The 20,184-nt window shown below is 22.8% G+C and overlaps 2 protein-coding genes across 2 annotated transcripts; one reads left to right on the top strand and one right to left on the bottom strand. All coding sequences in view use genetic code 6, as the record gives it.

Annotated features, from left to right (window-relative positions):
* Positions 1 to 216: 216 nt before the first annotated feature.
* TTHERM_00138490 (hypothetical protein) lies at positions 217 to 3,663 on the bottom strand (the record flags this gene model as incomplete). The annotated part of the gene is made up of 7 exons (XM_001019831.3): positions 217 to 283; positions 341 to 393; positions 454 to 1,500; positions 1,553 to 1,972; positions 2,066 to 2,708; positions 2,767 to 3,580; positions 3,624 to 3,663. 7 exons carry the CDS (start codon positions 3,661 to 3,663, stop codon positions 217 to 219), a joined length of 3,084 nt encoding a protein of 1,027 aa, XP_001019831.2.
* Positions 3,664 to 3,975: 312 nt separating this feature from the next.
* TTHERM_00138480 (calcium-activated chloride channel protein) lies at positions 3,976 to 19,766 on the top strand (the record flags this gene model as incomplete). Its single annotated transcript, XM_001019830.3, has 42 exons — positions 3,976 to 4,227; positions 4,290 to 4,680; positions 4,740 to 5,518; positions 5,582 to 6,165; positions 6,232 to 6,264; positions 6,323 to 6,554; positions 6,629 to 6,946; positions 7,291 to 7,632; positions 7,698 to 7,778; positions 7,840 to 7,979; positions 8,039 to 8,167; positions 8,421 to 8,595; positions 8,652 to 8,738; positions 8,787 to 8,900; positions 8,972 to 9,187; positions 9,258 to 9,394; positions 9,447 to 9,913; positions 9,976 to 10,070; positions 10,126 to 10,276; positions 10,353 to 10,427; positions 10,484 to 10,824; positions 10,889 to 11,026; positions 11,083 to 11,148; positions 11,227 to 11,347; positions 11,407 to 11,555; positions 11,624 to 11,927; positions 11,984 to 12,151; positions 12,621 to 12,913; positions 12,975 to 13,357; positions 13,414 to 13,540; positions 13,602 to 14,052; positions 14,106 to 14,550; positions 14,600 to 15,266; positions 15,312 to 15,805; positions 15,870 to 16,035; positions 16,096 to 16,475; positions 16,533 to 17,369; positions 17,432 to 17,584; positions 17,637 to 18,048; positions 18,101 to 18,632; positions 18,697 to 19,022; positions 19,095 to 19,766. 42 exons carry the CDS (start codon positions 3,976 to 3,978, stop codon positions 19,764 to 19,766), a joined length of 12,423 nt encoding a protein of 4,140 aa, XP_001019830.2.
* Between the last annotated feature and the right edge of the window lie 418 nt (positions 19,767 to 20,184).

Consider the following 20,184-nt stretch of genomic DNA (forward strand, 5'->3'; position numbering starts at 1 on the left):
TGGAAAGAAAAAAATGTTAAAAGCATTAAAAAATAAAGGTGATAAATAAAAATATTTAAGCTTTCATTTGATTTTTCACAGAAAATATATTTTATTCATAATAAATATTATATTAATAATTTAAAATTAATTTGTTTTTATGGTTGATTGTAATGTTATTTAATTTATGCAGATCTTATCTTAAGTTTAAAGAATATTGTTAGTAAGTAAGAGTATTCAAAAAATATTTAAGAACTTTTAAGGAATATTTTTTAAAATATCTATGTTTTTGAGCTTGTTTGTACTTTTTTATTTGAAAAAATATTTTTAATTACATATTTAATTAAAGAAATTTATTTACCTCACAGATATGATGATTTTATTTTCATTAATCTTTCTAAGAAATGTTACAAACTAATTTAATTATTGAATTATTTTAAAGATTTAAACATTGCTTTTATTAAAAATATTTACTTTAGATAAAGAATCTTCTTGCTAATTAGACACCTCAAGAGATACCAAAAGTAAAGCTCTTAAAAATTATTATAAATTCAATAATTAATTATCTAAATTTTGTTTTTAATTTGCAATTTTAAAATTTATTCCTACTTAATTATCAATATCAATCTAATTTTCTTTATCTAAGCTTTAATATTAAACAAGAGTTTTAAATATCTGTTATAGCTTTTGAAATGAAATGTAAGTAGGAAATACTTCAAATTCAGAAAAAAATTTGATGTACATTTTAAAATTAATTTTATTATTAGAGGATGAGTAAATTTAGAATATAGTAGGAAAAGAAGTTTAAAGTGAGTTCAAAACTTAATTAATATCAGCATTTTATGCTAAATTTTAGAGCAAGCTTATATATTTATTTTAGCCTGACTAGTTATTTATAGGCAAAATGAATTATTTTATCAACTCTTCAAAATAATTAGCCTAGTCTAAAAGATTTTAGTCTTACTGAGATGAAAAATAAATGAATATTTTTTCTATAGATTGTAAGAAGCCCTTAAAATTTAAAGAATTTGTTGAATTCTTGCATTAAAAAAATATTATTTCAATCTATTACGAAGGGATAATTTAATCAAGCTGAGAATCTTTTAGAAACTCTTTAAATGATAATTTTTTTAAAAGCTTATTTACCTTATCTATATATTGGTTATAAATTTCTTTCAAATCGTAAGAATAAGAATCAAGAACAGCTTAAAGGTTTTAACTATTATCATTTATATCATTTTAAATTTAATTATTTTTAAAATCAAACATTTATCTGCTATCATCTTTAGATTTTTTTAATGCTTATGTTTAATTTTAATAATCTCTTATTAATACTTAAGATTCTTCTGTTTTAATCATTTATTTAGATTTAGATTCTTTTTAGTTTGACAAACTATATTCAAAAAGAGTGTCAGCTTCACTAATCAATCTATGATTTCCATATTAATTAGCGATTTCTTATTTTTCTTTCTAACAATTATCAAGGACTTCATAGCTATCTTTGTTTATTTCTTCTTTGATCTTTAAATTTTAATAAATTTTATAATAATAAATTCTAAATATTTAAATTTACTTAATTTTTTAGTGTAGCAACAAGAGCAGTGTCTATATTGAAGCCTCTTGAAATAACTCTTTCACAAATTAAATTTATAAGATCTTAAAATAAAATAATATTCATGTTTTGCTACATATTTTTAATCAGCCTTTATTATGAAATAGATGTGCAAATTATCAAAAAAAATATAAATTTAGAAATTGTAAATATCTTTCCTAATGAATGATCCCAAGGAAAAGCACTTTGAATCTAATTTATTTTTAAATCTTGAGGATTCATATCAAAAGTAAATTAAAATAAAGTGTGCATACTTGCAACGCTTATTAAACCAGGGAGAAAATCTAAATCTTTTAGCAACCTTGAACATTAAGTTTCGTTTTCTTTTTACAATACTTCTTTTTTTATTATTTTACTGCTGACATCTTTTATAAAGTATTACTTTTTTAATAAATTAAAAATTTAATCAATTTTTGTAAAAAAAATTCATTATTTAAATATATTTTATTGAATGTTTTCTTTGAAATAAAATACCTGATATATGTCATATAAAAGAGATATAAACTGAGGAGAAAAGTGAAATTAATCCCAATTAATGCTGCTATATTTGAAAAAGATTATAATATTTTGACCATACTCTGTGTGTTCAATAATTTTTTCATATAGAGGTTTTAAGTGTTTCACATATAGCTACGTAAAGTTTGATTGAAAAATAATATTTGAAACAGAATTCAAAATAATTAGAAACCTATCAAAATCAGCATAATGTTTATTTCCATTTTATTAAGTCGACTAAAAGAAAATTAGATCAAACTTTTATTAATGCTAGCTAAATCCACAATCATTCATCATTTTAATAAATTTAGAAGATTTTAAATTTCTCACATTATTTCTTTCACCATATGAAGAGTAATATATAAAAATAACATAAAGAACGCGTTTTAGTTATTATTCATCATAGTCTTCATATAAGTTTTTATCTTAAAACTGCTTAAACTCACTTCTAAACTAATCATCAACATAAATTTCGTCTTTCAAAATTTTTTTTATTTAATTCGTATTATCAAGTTAGCTTCTCTAATTACCAAAAGATTTTAAGTTATTTATTATTTCCTCTTATTTTTATTTATGCTTATTCTCATTTACTATATCTTTATTTAAAAAATGTTCCCCTTATCTGTTTTAGGTTTAAAATAAATATTTTAATTATTTAAAAATTGTTATTATAAATTTACTTTTTAATACTGTCTTAGTTATTTGTTTGATTCAAATAGCTTAAAAAAATATGTAATTCATCTTAATTTCTTAAATTCAAATTATTTTCAAATTATTACTAACTAAAATCTTAACTTTGAAATTATGGATTTTAAATGTCCTCTTCTTTAAAGGTTTCAAGTTCAAAAGAAAGCGCAGATTAATAAATTTCATTTTGTGTTTATTAATATTAATTTTACTAATTCAAATCTTTTTCCTATTGATTTTATATTTAAAGCAAAGGAAGTTTATTCATTAATTTATTTTATTCTTATTCTAAAGAAATATAACATTTTATCTATTAATCATCAAATTAATCATCAGTATATTTCCATTTTATATCATTATTACTGCTTTATTCTTAGCTTTACATGCTTTTTTGTTCATGTTATTAAATAAATGGCTGAACTTAAAATTCATGATTATATTAATATTATATTTGCTTGCTGAGCTCTAAATTACATATATTATTTCTTTGAGTTTCTTCATTTATTCTACTTTCATTTTGTTATATAAAATTCTAAAAGCAATGCGAGGATATTTATGAGTTGCCTTGCATATCACTTGTTAATTATAGCTCTTACTAATATTCATAATCTTAATCATTTTCGTTTGGTAGTTAGAATTATTATTCTTAATTTATGCTTGTAGAAAGCTCAGTCTCTACGTAATCACTATTATTTTATAACTATTAATCTTAATTCCTTTTATTATCTTATTAAATATCCCTGTAGTATTTCGCTTCTATCTCCAACAGTTTCTATGAAATCACATGCAATTTTTCTCTATTTTATACTTAAAAAGGATAAAATATTAAATAATAAAATTTATAATTTACATTTGTCTAGATGAGCAAATGGTTCTTTTGACATACTCATTATTAATGATGGTTAATTTTATTTAGTCAATATTAATTTTTTTTTAATATTTTTAAAAAATAAAGATACTCTGTATAATAAATTCAAAATTAAAAAATTTAATTAATCTGATCCGATATTTAAAATTAATCATTTATTTATTTATTAATACATTATAATTCGCAGAAATTATTATCTTAAATAAGAAAGTTATATATTGAATTATTTAATAGATATTAATTATAAGTACAAAGTTGAATTTTAAATATAATTTTTTGAATACTTAGCAATTTAATTTCATCTACTCAGATTAAAAAATAAGATCTGTGCTTTATGAGTGAAGATAATGAAAAGAGTTTAGCTCATTCTTCATAAAATCAATTTGAAAGCAACTTTAGGAAAAATAAAAGAGCATATACTAATGTTGCTAGATTAGCTTAAAAAGAATTAATAAAAAACTAAATATAAGAAGAGTAAGTAGAAGAAGAAGATCCTTACGAAAATGAATAATTTTTATAGAGTACATTTAAAGATTTAGGATCAAAGTTGTATAAATCTTATTTGTATCTCCTGCTTGGTGACGAAGTATGCTATTTGATATTTAAATCTCTTCTTAAAAACATTTTATTTAACTATTATTTCTAAAGGCGAGCATGAAAAATCAAAAATATGATTTAGATAAAATTATGAAAAGCTACTTAAATAATGGAATAGAATATGAATAGGACTATTTAGATGAAAAAGATTTTCATATGGGCGATCTCGTTATTGAATTTCCGAATCCTGATTATTCAAAAGAGTTTATTTTAACAGAAAAGAAAAAGAAGTAAAAAAAACAAGATAAACTTGGTGATAAACCTTAAGAAAAGTCTTAAGATAAAGATTATGATGAAAAAGATACTACGAACTTTGATGCTAGCAGTAGAGTGGAAACAGAACAAGATGAAAAAGTAGAAAATTAATAGAAAAAAGATTAAGGCTCTAAGATAAAACGTATTAGTTTACATTAAGCTTAAGATGACTTCAAAAAAGCTTTCAGTAATAAATATTTTGCTTAAATCAAAGGAACTAATATTTAAATCCATTTTTTAAAATAGGTATGGTTGATGCTTCAATTAGATCAGATGTAAGTGAGGGTAAGATATTTTAGATATGCTTTGAAAATGCTTTCAAAAAATTAGCTTAATCCCCTGAAGGTAAACCAATAATCAAATAAGAAGACTAAGATAGCCATATAAATGAGTCTCTCTTTGATGAAGAGGATGATGAAAATGCTTAATATAGAGTATCTGATAAAACAAGTGATACTTTAACTATCTTAAGAGATTTGTTATTCACAAATAAATAGGTTACCTAAAAAAAACTTACAAAAGATTTAACTAAAAAAGCTAATCATTTGCTAAATTAAAGAGCAATGAAAAAAATTCTTGATTAAAATAATGAAGAATAATAAGAAGATTCTAATAGTAATTTATATGATCTAAGTGATATTATATAAACAGATCCTAAAAATGATGAAGAAGAAGATGCACTAAATGCTGTTCTAAAAAATAATTAGTTTTAACAAAAAATAATAAAAAGTTAGAACATCAGAAAAATATTTAAAGGAGGTAAATTTTTAAGGTTGACAGAAGATAAAAAGGCCTTTGAAAGAAGTGAAAATTTAACTTAAGACTATCTTACACTAATAAGACATACAACTTGGATTAGGTTAATAAAGTATGGCTTTAAATTAAGACACTTTTTAAGTTAAGATGCAAAATCTATTTTCACAGTATGTTATGCAACTGATGAGAATTTAAAAATCACAGCAGAAAAAGAATAGATCACCAAAGAGCTTTATTTGGAATTTACAGATTTACTCTCTTTGGAACCAGTAAAATGATGATAAAAAATGCTTTAAATAATTTTATTTACATGTTTTGAAATATAAAATTAGGTAGATGCAACACTTAGACCTTTGAGATTAAATACAAGACTAAGGAGTTTTTCTAGTGCTCAGTAGAATTAGGATGATGATGAAGATGAGGAAGAAATAAATTAGAATGAAAAAATAACGGGTTATTTAAGATACATTAGAGGAGATATTTAAAGGTTACTTTAAGTTATTGATTATAAAAAAATAGCTAGAGAAACTAATTTATCAAAATTAAATCTTGAAATTTTAAGTGAGAAAGCTGTTGAAATAAAAAAAGACTAAAATCTAACCAATGCATAATGGGAAATTTATCTTTAGTATTTAAAATAATTAGCTGATAAAATTACTGAATTAAGAGTTTAATATAAGTTTACAAAAGGTGATAAAAGAGCCTAAAGGATTTGTGAAATAATAGAATTTTAATAGTTTAAGCATCCACTACAATAAATTATAAAAAAATTCTTACAAAAAAGTGAAAATCTAAAGTCTGAAAATAGAACTCTCAATACAGAAGATAGTGTAATATACTTAAAAACTTAAAATGATGAAAAGGATGAAAGTATTCTTGCTAAAAAGTCAAGCAGTGAATTGACTTACATATTTAGGTAAAAAACTTATTTTTGTCTTTCATTTACTTAATTAAATTTGTTTCCATTTAAAAAATAAATTAGGATAATAAAGGAACATTTAAAAGATATTAAGAAGTACTCATTTTATTTTTTGCTATAATTTATTTATCTTATTCAAATAAAAATATCAAAGGGATTTAGAAGAAGTAAGAGATGCTAAAATTACCAAACAGAAAGGATAGAATAAATAAGATATTTAAAAGGAAATTATTAAACAAAGGTAAGATGACATGAAAAAGCTGAAAAAAATTTACAAAAAGCATCGCTTATTGCAAAATATTATGGAAATAAGAAGCAAGAGAATAAGGTATTTAATGCTTGAATTAATCAATAACCCTTATCTTTTAGATTAGAAATATGAGCAGGTAAACTATTAACTTATTAAAATATTTAGTAAAATAAGAATTAAATTTTATATTTTACATTTAACATTTAACAGCTTGAATCAGAAGTAAAAGAACACGAAACAAAATATTCTAAACTTAGAGAAATATTTAGCTTAAAATAAGATAAGCTCATTCATGTTAAATATATAAAGCAATACTAATACTAAATCCTTGCTTTTAAATACAGAGAGGAGTTTATAAAAGCTCTAGATGCTGCAAATTACCCTTATCCCTTTCATCAAAATTTAAAGAATTTGTGGGATTATATGAATATGAACCCTTAAGAAACATATGTAAACTACTTTAGAACCCCAAAGAATATTTCATTCCAAAAAAAAGTTAAACTAAACTAGGCTTGGGTTAAATACGAGGTAATTTATCAATTTTATCACAATTTTTTATATAACAAAATAATTGTCTTCTAATTAAAACTGATATTTATTGGTAATGTTTGGTACTTGCTTCAATTGAATTTAAAATTATTTCAATTCTATCTTCTTTCAAATCTTAAATATTTTCAATAAGATTAACTAAAAGATTAGCAATTTTGTCTTATTGTAATTTTCAATAAATAACTTATTTAATAGAATTATTGAAAGCCTATTACTTTTTTGGATTGATAGATATTTTTAAGATTTTAAATTAGTTAAATTATTTATAAAAAAACACCTTTTTTGTTGGAAATATTTATTTGTTCATTTAAAAACTATATTAGGTAACTTAAAACGGTAAATAATCGTTATTCAATAACATGGAAAGGCTTAAGATTGTAAATTTAGCTATTTAAAAGGCAGTTAATTTATATTATTTGCAAGAAAAAGGATACATTAAATAATCCTTCTTCTTAAATGATATTTATGATTTAGAAGGAAAGACTTATAAATATATTTTTAGTGGTTGCCCTTTAAATTATAAGGAAGTTAAAAAAACTGAGAAGTTGAATAAATTAAGAAATTTTATAATTAACACTGGAAAAAATGAATAACCAAATAATTAATATAGTCCTTAAATAGATCCTTTAGCTCTAATAGGTGGAGATAGCTTAAACTAATCTAAAGTAAAAAATACTTTTCAACTTGTTTCATAAAGAATTAATTAACATGTAATACTATTTAAAATTAGGAAGCTTTAATGCTACCTGAATCAGAATAAAATCAAGTTAGAAACAAAGAGCAAACAATAGATGATTATGACTATATTTCAGTAGAATTTATTTGATATGATACCATAATATATATACTAACTTATAAATTTCTTAAAAAAGTAAAACTAGCTAGCTTAGAAAGGAAATTAGAGTTAATAGCCAAAGTTTATGCTTGAAACATCTTAAGAAGACAAAATTTATGTTAAGAAAAAAATAAAAAATTTGATTTTCGAATGGTCATTTAAAATTAAAATGCCTTGGTATGATGTTTTATTACGTTTAATAAAAACTTAATTTCATACATCTATTTATTAAAAAGGTACATTCCCACTTAACAAATTAGAGATTATTATGGAGAAAAGGTTGCTCTATATTTCTCTTTTTTAGGGTTCTACACTAACAGCTTATTAATTATAGGCATTATTGGGTTAATTATCTTTATTATTTAGTAAATTATTTAATTTATTGAAGTTTTTTTTGAGCTTAGATAATTCTCCAAAGAGCTTGATTTTTTTTTATTATTTTCATTTTCAAAATTATTTAAAAAAGAAATAAGAAATTATCATTTTCGAATTAATGAGTTTTATTTTTATTTTTGTAAATTATTTTAATTTTTATGAAAAATAATGTAAAAATGAATGAGAATTAAAAAATATTTGTAAAAAACAAATTAAAGTAAATTTTTTAATTTTTTATAAAAGGTAATTATTTGTTTTTTAAAATCCTGCCAATGCAAACTATCTAAATATTGCATTTGGATGCTTGAAAATAGCTTGGACTTCTAGAACATTGTATAATTGGAAACGTTAGGAAAAATTAATTGCTTCAAAATATGGTTAGCTATAAGACAAGAAAGGGAATGACGATGAAAGGAATGTAAATTAAGCTTTTTAATTGTACTTTTTATTATTTATCAATAAAATTAATAATAGGTAGAAGATGAAGAAAGACCTGGATTTGATGGTATCTATATGAGGTCTTTAATCACAGATAATATGAATAGTATTTACTACCCAGAAGTATATTGCTTAATTTTTATTGTCATATATTTATCTATACTTTGATAGTTCAAAAGGCTCGTAAAACTTAGTTTGACAATGCTAACATGTGTACTTATGTTGGGTCTTTATTTTTCTTTTGTTGCAGCTATTTTTATTGTTCCTCAGCTTTTAGAGAAATTTGTAAAATTAGAAAATTTGTTTATGAAAAATATATAGATTTCATTCATCTTAAATTATATTAATATTTAAAGGCTGATAAAGCTCCTTTTTTATAAAATGATGTCTATAAAGTAATTATCCCTGGATTCTTAAATGTGATACTATTTTTAATATTTGATGGTTAAGTTTATGGCCCTTTTTCAAAGGTACTCACTGACTTTGAAAATCATAAAAGTTTTGTTGACTACGAAAGAAATTATGTTGCTAAAAAATTTATTTTCTCCTTCATATCTTTGTCAGGACCTATTGTAAATTGCTTTATATTCAAAAAAATAACCCAAAAACAATAATTTATTAATTTATTTTTACTAATTAAAGTTTTTAATTGCTTTTCTAGGCTAATTAATCCAAAATGCGTACACTGAAGAAATATTTAGATGCTCATTTTCTAACTGCTATAAGCACGCTTAATATCATTATGCAACTATTTTTATTAGCCTGTTTTCTATTAATCTGTAAGAATTTTTCTGAATAAAATAAATTACATTTAAAATTAAATGAAAATAGGTTTGATATTATAGGCCCTAGAATAGTTAGCAGCTATAAACAGTATATAAAAAAAAGAAACTAAAATGTTTTGATAACCTAAAATAATAAAGATTTAAAAGAATCAAATATCCTAAATAAAGACTAGCTTAAAAGTGGAGTAAGCAAAATAAGTGGAACTAATTCTAATTAAAATAAATCAGTCATTGCAGCAGATTCATCTTATTAGCCAGACTCATTTTTTTATGAAGAAATGGATTAGAATGTGGAATAAATAAAATTTAATGATATTATAAATAAAATTAAAATATCAAAATTATTTAATGATAATGTTTACAAAGGCCTTACTCCTGACTAATAAAAGATTATAAATAGTTATCTTCAAAAAAATAGATTCCATATTATAAATTTGTACATTAATTAAGAATCAGATAAAGAATAATATTCTGAATCAGCAGATATTTATGGTACAGTCGATGAATATTTAGGTAAAATTACAAATCTTTAAATATGCAGCCACAATTAACATTATGCATTTATAATAAAATAGAAATTTGTTTGCAATTCTCCCTATTAACGATGTTTGGTATGATATTCCCTCTTAGTTTTTGGATAGCCTTTATATGGAATGTTATCGAACTTTAGGTAAAAAAATATTTAATTATTAATAAATAAGAATGCTTAATTTAATATTATATAGACTGATAAAGCCAAACTAATTAAATTTACTTAAAGACCAATCCCTCTAAATGAAGGAAGTATTGGAAGTTGGTTAAATTTAATGGACTTAGCATCATATATGTCTATCTTAACAAACTCAATTTTAATTACATTTCTTTAAGGCTAAATAAGTAAAATATTTAAACAAATATCTACAAAATTTAATAAGCTAATACTTAAATTTAAATAAATAAATAAATTTAATAGATGAGAATAACTTGATTCAAATTTTCCTTTCTTTGATTGTATTTAACTTTTTGTCTAAATTTACCTAATCTGCTAGTAATTTACTAAAAATAAAGTTATTTATATTTATGTAAAAATTTTCTTTTTTAAAGTTCTTGGTGATATCCCTTATAGACTATCAAATCTTCTAAAAAGATAAGAATATATTTTAAGATCTACTGTTGAAGTATTTAAAAAAGTAGCAACACCAGACCCAGATAAAAACTAAAACAAAGAAGAAGATGAAAACCAAGGTAAAAAACATAAAAAAGGAGTTAAAAAACTACATATTGAGAATCAGTAATTCGATTAGTTGACAGAAGAGGAAGAATAAAGAATGAATAGATTAAGATATTTTATGAACAACAAATATGAAGCAAGGCCTGTTTTTAAGATATATAAAACAATTTGCAAACCGAGAGAGTAGTCTTAGCTTCATGATAGCATGAATCAAGTACAAAATTCTTTTAATTTATTGATTATAAAATAAAAATTAAACACCTTATATTTTAAATCAGTCTTTCGAAATCTTATCAAGTGACGATGAAAATATTATTGATAAGAAGAAAAAAAATAAGGATTAAATCTCTAAATAAGAGCAAGTTGTTTAAATATAGCCAATGCTCTGGTTAAATTATAAATGGTACTGTCATTAGGTATTTTTTTTCTACTTTCTTTATAATTTTTAAGTTTAGTGTTAAAAATATTTCAGGGAGTAATTCAGAGACCGATCATGATGAAATAATAACTGGCTTAACAGATTCAAGAATATAAAAACGTAAAATAAATACTTAAATCCAATTTGCAGCTGAATTCTTTTAATTAATGCTTTATTTATATTATAAATTAAATTAAGAAATTCTATGAGTAAACAAAGGCTTATTTGCAGATTGTTAAAAACGTTAATATTCATAAGATACTTTTAGAAAAAATAGAAAAATATAACAGAAAAGTATAAGTTTTCAATATAAATGCCAGTAAGATTAATTTAACTTTATTAAATACATTTTTATCTGTGGTGTCTTTTAAATAAAAGTTTGGGCTGATTAATTTAGGGTAGTTGACAATTACAAATCCACTGAGTAGGTATTGGAAATTCTTTATAGATTAAGGAATGCAGAATAGAATTAGGAGAAAATGGAATATGACAAAATAGATGTTAACATTAACTTGATCACTTAAAGGGTAAATGATTAAGTTTTAAAACAACTAAATAAATATATTAAGCAATCAATGTTTATTATTAAAATTAGGATATTGATAAATATTTTGTTCCTAGAGGACCTCGATTTTAATTTTCTGAAAGCTTTCTTAAAGCTTCTATTTATCACAAATTATTAAACTCTATGTAAACAATAAATATGAAGAAAACAATTCTGCAGAAATCTCCTAATGAAATATTTTAGTCTCCATACTTTGAAGAAAAGTTGCATTAAGAAAGATTAGTATGGGAAATAATAAAATAAAGATTTCTTATAGATATTTATATGCCATAATCCCTGAACCAAACTCCATAGCTAGATACATGTATTCCTTCACAACTTTACCCAATAATATGTAATTCATATTCCCACTGAATTAAAATAAATTTTGTTTTTTTATTATTTTGTAAGAAAATTGGAAAATACAGGTAAATAGCTAGGAATAAATGTTATCATTTTAAATTGTAAAATATGATGAAAATTTTGGAGTTCCTCTTTACTTGAACGAAGAAACTGAACTAACTATGAGGACGCATTCAACTGAATTGTATAACAGCGGAGAGCCAGGATTTTACATAGGTATTTATTCAATCAAAATATTCAGAAAAATTATTAATTTTTTGAAGTTTTTTTTATCTAAAATTTAATAGATTTAATGTTAGTAAAATATAAATATATAAAAATAATTTTTCATTAGAATGTTTACTCCTTTTAATTATTTAAGTAGCTAAAATTTTATTATAATTTTATATTTTATTTTTTTTATAGCATTTTAGTTAATTTTTATTAATCTAAGAATGAGTAAAATATTATAAGAAAAATAGAAAAATATAATTAATTGTAAAAGTAGATTCAAAATCATCTCTTAATTTTTATGAATCATAATATTTGTATTAAATCCATTCTTAGTAATTTAAACTGGAAAAAAACATCTATAAGGAGTTTTTTTAAAAAAAGAATAATTTAAACTATAAAATCAAATTTCTTTGAATTAAATAAAGTTTGTTTTATAAAATATGGCTAAATATATTTTTTAATTAAATAATAGCTAAGTAGAATGTTTGCTACATTTACCCAGAGTCTATGTTTAACTTCACAACTAGAGATTAATGCTATGTGATTAGATAATTTAATGAAAAATACATTTGCAATTTAGAAGATGCTGTTAGAATGAGAAGAAAAGATAATAAATTTAAACCATATTCTTAAAATGAGTTACTTGGGTTTTTGAATTAATGGCTAATAAATTTAGGAGGGTTTTAAGATTAGTATTAATTGTATCACTCCAATATAACACCTCAAACATTGATTTAAACTGCTAGTTCTAATAGTGAATATAAAGTAAATTATTAATTAATTGCAAATGTTTTGAGTTTAAATAAATGAAAAATAATTAATTTAGTTGATAAATTTCTAAAATTTAATATCTGGTGATATTGATATCCAACTTTTAAGATAAATCACAGAAGAAGAAATGATATTTATAGCTCCAGAGCTTATAACTACATTTTTCTCATCAAAAGAAAAATAAGTTACAGTTAATATGTATTCAGCTGACCTTTATTCATTGTGTATGGTTTTACTTTATATGGCTACTCTAGGAGACAGCTAAACTGAATTTTTGAAGTGTAAAGAAGCTGCATTAAAAGTTGCATTCCCAAAATAAGTAACTAAGCAAAACGGTAGTATGAACTCTTTGGCATCCTCTATGAGTGATGCTTCTTAAATTATGCAAACAAAAAAGTCAGAAAGCTTATCAAACTCTTTAACAACAAATAACTTTTAGTAATATTTCAATTCATTTAATTGATTTTATTTAATAAAATTTTTTTAAATAAAAGAACTAAAGAAAAGAAAAAGAATCCGTTACAAAGTACTAGTAATCTTAGTTTGCTTATGGCTAATAGAACAGATCAAAAAATGAAAATTGATAAAGAAATGGAAGAAAATACATTTGATCCTAATCTTGTAAATAATAAATAAATTGATAAATCAATTATTGAATTAAAATTTGAATTTAATAAAATAGAGTGAAGGATAAAATCTAATTCGAATATTAGAGAATTACTTTAATAGCTAAAGTAGCAAAGTTATGAGAGAAATGTATCCAATATTGTTTCAAGTTATAAAATAAGTTGTCCTATAATCAGATCCAGAATTACGTCCTAGCAGGGAAAAGCTGTTAAATATGATTCAATTAAATTAGAAATAGTAATTTTATGAGAACTAATAAATATTGAGAAATTGTTTCTAAGATTTAGATTCTTTGAGTAAATCAAACATAGAAAATGAAAAGAAATCTAGATACTAAATTTCGAACAATTTATATCAAAAGGTTTTGCTGTATAATAAAATTTCTTTATTCCCTCAAACTATTAACCTTTTAAAAAATCACCATTTCAATACTGAAATACACATGAATTTTGAAGACATTAGGAGACAGATAGAGTCTTAATTACAATTGATCATAGCATATATAGGTAAATATATATTTAATAGGAAGTAATTAATATTTTAATTTAAAATTTTGTAGGAACCTATGAGCTGTAGGCAGCTTTAGGTCAATTAGAGTTGTGCAAAGAATCCATTGATAATATTCTGCAAGGAAACTAATTATTTTGGTAGAATAGTGAGATGTTTAAAACAAAAGAATCTCCTATTTCAGGAAACATTAATCAGAGAAAGAATTTTTATGATCCTAAAATACAATAAAGTGAAAGAGATATAATAACAAGATTTTAAAATTATTACTTTTACCTGAAAGCTTATGCATAATTCCTCATTATGGATCTTAGGTACATTGAGCCTGAAAATGTAAACGATAAAAGAAAAGAGAGAAGAGAGAGAAACGAAGAGACAGAAAAGGCAATACCAACTTTATTTAAAAATTGCTTACAATGTCTGGATAACATAATATAAACTATTGTTAATGAAAACAATGACAATAGAGAAAAAAATGGAGAGGAAGAAATTATTTTGTAAAATTTATTTTATTGAAACATTTTAATAATTTTAAATTAAAAATAGGTATATATAGACAGTCATTTTAAAGATAAAATTACTTATTGATTCAGGTTTAGAAAGGTAGTGCTAAAAATAGTTTAATACAATTTTTAATCAAATCACATCCATAAAATCTAAATTATCAAAATAAGAAATAAATAAAATATTAATTGATTAGTTCTACTTTGAGATTACCATTCTTGAGTCTGAATTTTACATGTAACAAAGCAGGTATAATGATGCTCTTAATGTTTTAGAAGAATATAAAAAAAATACCACACGATACAAAAGAATCAGCTAATTTAAGGAAGAATATCTGGATAATAATGTGAAGATTTTAAAAGATTAAATGATATTTTATTCACTGTATTCAGATCTCTGCATAGTTACAGAAAACATTGACGGCTATTAAGAGAAATATCAATTATTAAAGAGAAACTTTTTTGGCATGATAAATAATGCAAGTTATTCATTTTGTTTCTTTTACGATATACTAGAGTAGCTTTTCCATTTAATTGAATTGGATTCCTTAAAGTATGATATCTTATATAAGCTACAAAAATGTCTATAGTTTGTTTACATTACAAAATATGCTCCAGAGAAGTAACAAGGCTCAATAAGCTCCTTTTTAGAAATGAAAGCTTCTGAAGAAAAGCTTTTCAATCCCTATTTCTAATTTCTTATTGGAAAAGTAATGATTATTATGAGACTTTACACATTATTTATTTTTTATTAGTCGTTTATAGGTATGGATAGTCCTAGAGACAGAGAAGCAGGATATGTCTTTCTATACAGAGCATATAAAATTTTGAATTTTACAGTAAGAGATTCCTAAAAGAAGGCTTAAATATAAGAAAGGGAATTACTTTAAAATAGAGGCTCTTTAATTCTTTAATAGAATGCAGAAGATGATTAAGGTGATATACCTGATAGGCAATACTCTGACTTTTCAAAATACATAAATTCTCTTGAAACTGATAAAACAAATGAAAAATAATAGAAGCTCAAATTTGTTTTTATTTATAATGATTAATTTACTAAAATAGTAGAAGATATTTAGATGAAAATGGTTGAAAAATCTTATTTCTTTTAGCAAAGATTAATAGAAAATATCCTGTATTGTGTCGATGTAGATTTAGACAAAGATTAAATAGAGATTATAGAAAAGCTCAATTATTTATATAGAATGAGACCTTAGAGAAAAATATCTTCTATGTACTTTTCAACATCGTAACATTTTTTTGTTTTTCAAACTAAACTAAACTAAATTAAAATAAATTAAATTTGAATAAAGAAATATAGAAAAAAAAAAGAAGGAAATTGAGGAATATAGAAAAACAAAAAAGAATACAAATAAAGACGTGATTTTAGAAAACAATGAAAGTATAAGGATTGAAGCAGCTTACATTCATTAATATACTGAATTTATGAGGAAAGCTAAGTTATATCTTTAATTTAAAGTAAAAAGTTTATTAAAAGCTATCTATCTAACATTTATTTTAATATTTTTAACTAAATAGAAATTTGATTATGCTTTGACTTAGTTAAAAATTTTAAATAACTTGATTTAAACTTACATTAAGAACTATGAAAGCAGTAAAAAGAAATATTTAAGTAAGCAAAAAAAGAAACAAAATATAGACGACTAAAATGATTAAGACAAAATCTTAGATGATTTGTCTGTTTTTGCTGAGAAAAAGCAACTTACTATCAAAATAATAATTGATCAAATAAGCGTTTTAAATATGATTGCTTTATGTTATTACGGAATGCATGATATTAAGTAAGCTAAGACTAATGTAATGAGAGTATTTAAATAAGAAAATATAGACCATTTAGGTCCTAATTTTACCATCATAAGGAATATTAAAGGATGCACTCTATTTGCCTTAGATTACAGGTATTTTTATACAAATTAAAATAAATTTGAATAATTTAATTTAAAAAATAAATTCAGATCTTTAGGTATATTTTAGTCAAGTTTAATGCTAATAGAAATAATTGATAGGGTTTTGCAGAAAGTTGGCCACTATCCTTCAGTATCTAAGACAAAAATATTGCAAGATTTATAGATTCTAAAAAATATTGTATTGTTTGAGGCAGGATAGCTTGAGCTCTATTATTCTTTTGATGAGTTTAGAGAGTTTATATAGAAATAAAACATGCCAGAAGATGGAAACCTTGAGAAAGGAGAATAAGATGATGATCAAGAAGTTTTCATAGATGAGTAAAAGATAAAAAACAGAAAATCTAGACCCTCTCTTTATAGATCAAATTAGTTTAATTTAGAAGAAGAATTGAATTAAGAGACATAGAATCAATATAAAATGAGGGGATTCTATCTCCACAAATAATCATAAACACTGATTAATTTACTAAATTCTCAAAATATCTAGCAATTTAAATTACAACAATATGAACTAACTTTCTTTTTGTCTATTGTCTTCTTAGAATTAGGAAGATATAGTAAATCACTACTTGCTTTTAAAAAAGTTCTTTAGTTTGATTACAATTAGTTTCTCATAAATAATGATAATATCTCATAAATGCAGTTTCTCTATGAGAAAGAAGAAGTCAGAAACATCAAGATCAGTTTTACTTATGCACAAATTTTGCTATGTATGCACCAATACAAACAAGCTCAATAAGAATTGTTGAAATTAAAGGAATATTGTGAAACTACATTGTAAACTAAAAAAGAATAGATGTAGGATACAAATATTTATTATAAGCAAACTTATGATTCAATAGAATAAATATAAACTTTTATCGTTAGCTACTTGTTCCTTACAAGGTATGCAAATCATATTTATTTATTTATTTCAACATAAAAATATGATTAATCTTTCTTAAAAGTATTAAATTAGGGCAGGAAAATGTGTAAGAGAAATTAAACGAAGTTGTTAATTTAAATAGAAAACTTACACGTCACTAAAAAGATACAAAAGATGAAAGAACATTCTTGCTTCTTTAAATTTCAAACTGCTATTATACAACTGCAATTTATCAGTATTTTTATTTTTTTTATTTTATTGAAAAAATTAATTTATTTTTTATTTAGTGTAAGCTAAATGTAGCACAGACAAGCCTTAGAAACAGTAAGAAAAGCTCTAAACATTATAAATAAACTCATGGGAGTTAGAAAAAGAAAAGCTAAAGAAAATGACTTTAAGACAAGAATTTCTGTGAAAACTTTAGTAAATATTGAAGAAGATGATAATGATGATGATGGAGATTAGAGCCCATAATTAAAACTTAAAAAGAACTAGCCTAGCACTCTGTTAGAAATATAGCATAAAGTGGATCCAAAATAAAACATTGATATATTGGAACAGAATTTATTTGAAAATCTGATATTAATTGACAACTTTAGATGTACTTTAGAGCTTTCAGAGCTTGAATTGGAATAAAATTTATTTTCAGGCGTTTAGCTATATGAGTTATATTATAAAACATAAGATCTGATTTCATCAGTAAATTGCAAAAAAATACTTTTTTTTAATTGAAATTACATTTATTCAATAGATAAAAATCAGAAAAGGGGAATAGTCATGGTTCTACTTTAAAATACTTATAATCAGAGTTCAAATACTGCTTAAATTGCTATCAAACTAGGGAGGAAATAGTGTATTCGGTCTCATCGAATACTAGAAAAAAATAAAAACTGAAAAAAATTAAAACTTTGAGAATTAGGTTTACAATATCTTTGGAATAAATACTCAAGGAGACAACTTTAGCGAAGCAGATGAAAAAATAATTTTAAAGCAACCAAAGGTACAAAAATTATTAAAAAGATTTTATTCTGAAAAACTAGATGAAGAAATGGAGGGTTATGGAATTTAAGGAAAAATTAAAGTTATTCTAGCTTAATTTGAATCTGAATTAAATGCTAAAGATAGAAATGTATCATATGATGAAGTTAAAAGAATTATATATGATGATTTAAGGGTATGTGAAGAATTACTAAAAAAAATATATTCTTCAAATGTAGACATAAACCATTCAGCTAATGAAGATTTTGCATTATTAAATATGTCTTATGGCGAATATTTACTTTGTAACATTTTTGAAATAAATTTTTTATTAAAATTTTATGTTTATTTTTAACAAATATATTTTAGAAGCCAGAGATCTTTTAGGTTCCATAAGCAGGTTTAGATAATCGCTTAAGATATTTAAACAATCAAATTAATCGTTTATTTAGAATAGTGTAGCTGTTATTTATTTAAAAATGGCGAAAATGTAAGATCATATAATAGCTTTAATCCATTAAAATATCGAACTACTTTTAACTCTTGATATTTCATCAGTTACCTAAAAGATATAAGGCAATCTCTTTGAATTCGCTATTAAGAGGATGATTATGATGGATGAATCTGTCTACAAATGCTTTTTCGAATATTCAACAAACAAAATAGTTATCTTTTTAATTGATACTCTAATTAATGTATTTTATTATTATTATTAAAAATTTTATTCAAACAATTAACTTTAAATTTATTAAAATTGTAAAATAAAGATTAAATAGCAATTTGATAAAAATGATTCAAATGAAGAGCAAAAGAAGTTAGTTTATTATTAAAAAAGTAAATAATAGCTTGAAATGGAGTAGCAAGTGAGTAAGATAACAAATACTAGTAGAGACATATTAGAATAGATCATTCATGATAAAGAGCAAAAAAAATCAATCTCAAAACAAGGCAATCTAGTAGAGGATATTTATAGCAAATCCTTAATTGAAATAATTTAAAGTAGAAGATCAGTTCATGGACTAAATATTAAGTATATGCAAAAAGACAGTGAGATCATCTTTGAAAACAAAAAAATCAAGTATCTTCGTATGGCTTTAATGGTTCTAAAGCAGCTTAACTGTTCGCATACTGATTCCTTCAAAGAAGTTGAAAAAGAGTATATGAATGCCCTTCAAAGCAACTTTGATTACAGGGAAGAAGAGTATTATCTGTAATACGATAAAGATTAAGAAATAAACATGCAAAGAAAAACCTATAACAAAATATTTTAGTTAGATTAAGATGATGAAGAATCCTAAGAACACGGTAGCAACGGACACAATTAATTTAGTTAAAATAAATCTAAATAGGGCAACGATGATTAAAGTGAGCTAAGTCACAATATTTATTCTGTTGATTTTTTCAGTGCAGTAAGCTCGCCCTAAAAGATAAAGAAATGATAAAAATATGAATACTATTGATGGATTCGATTATTTCAATGTTTAAATTTTTGTCTTTTTCTATACAAATAATTATTGTTGAATTCATTTATTGATTTATTTGTTTATTTATTTCACTTAACTTTTTATGTTGAAGAAAATTTGCTAATAATTTCTTTATTAAAATTTTTAAAAATTGAATAAAGGTGCTTATAAGTATGAGAGCTTTTATTTACTTTAAAAACTTATTTTTTAGCCTTAACACAATTTAATTTTCTTATTAAAAAAAATCAATATTTTTTTGCAAATATATATTCGTTTTATTAATTATTTGGAAAGTAAATGAATAATACATACATATTTTAATGTACTAATTGTTTATTATTTTTAAATATATAATAATTATTATTACATGCAGCTTGTATATTTATTAAGTAAG

The sequence above is a fragment of the Tetrahymena thermophila genome (genome assembly GCF_000189635.1).
Source record: "Tetrahymena thermophila SB210 genomic scaffold scf_8254582, whole genome shotgun sequence".
In the NCBI taxonomy this organism is placed as follows: Eukaryota; Ciliophora; class Oligohymenophorea; order Hymenostomatida; family Tetrahymenidae; genus Tetrahymena; species Tetrahymena thermophila.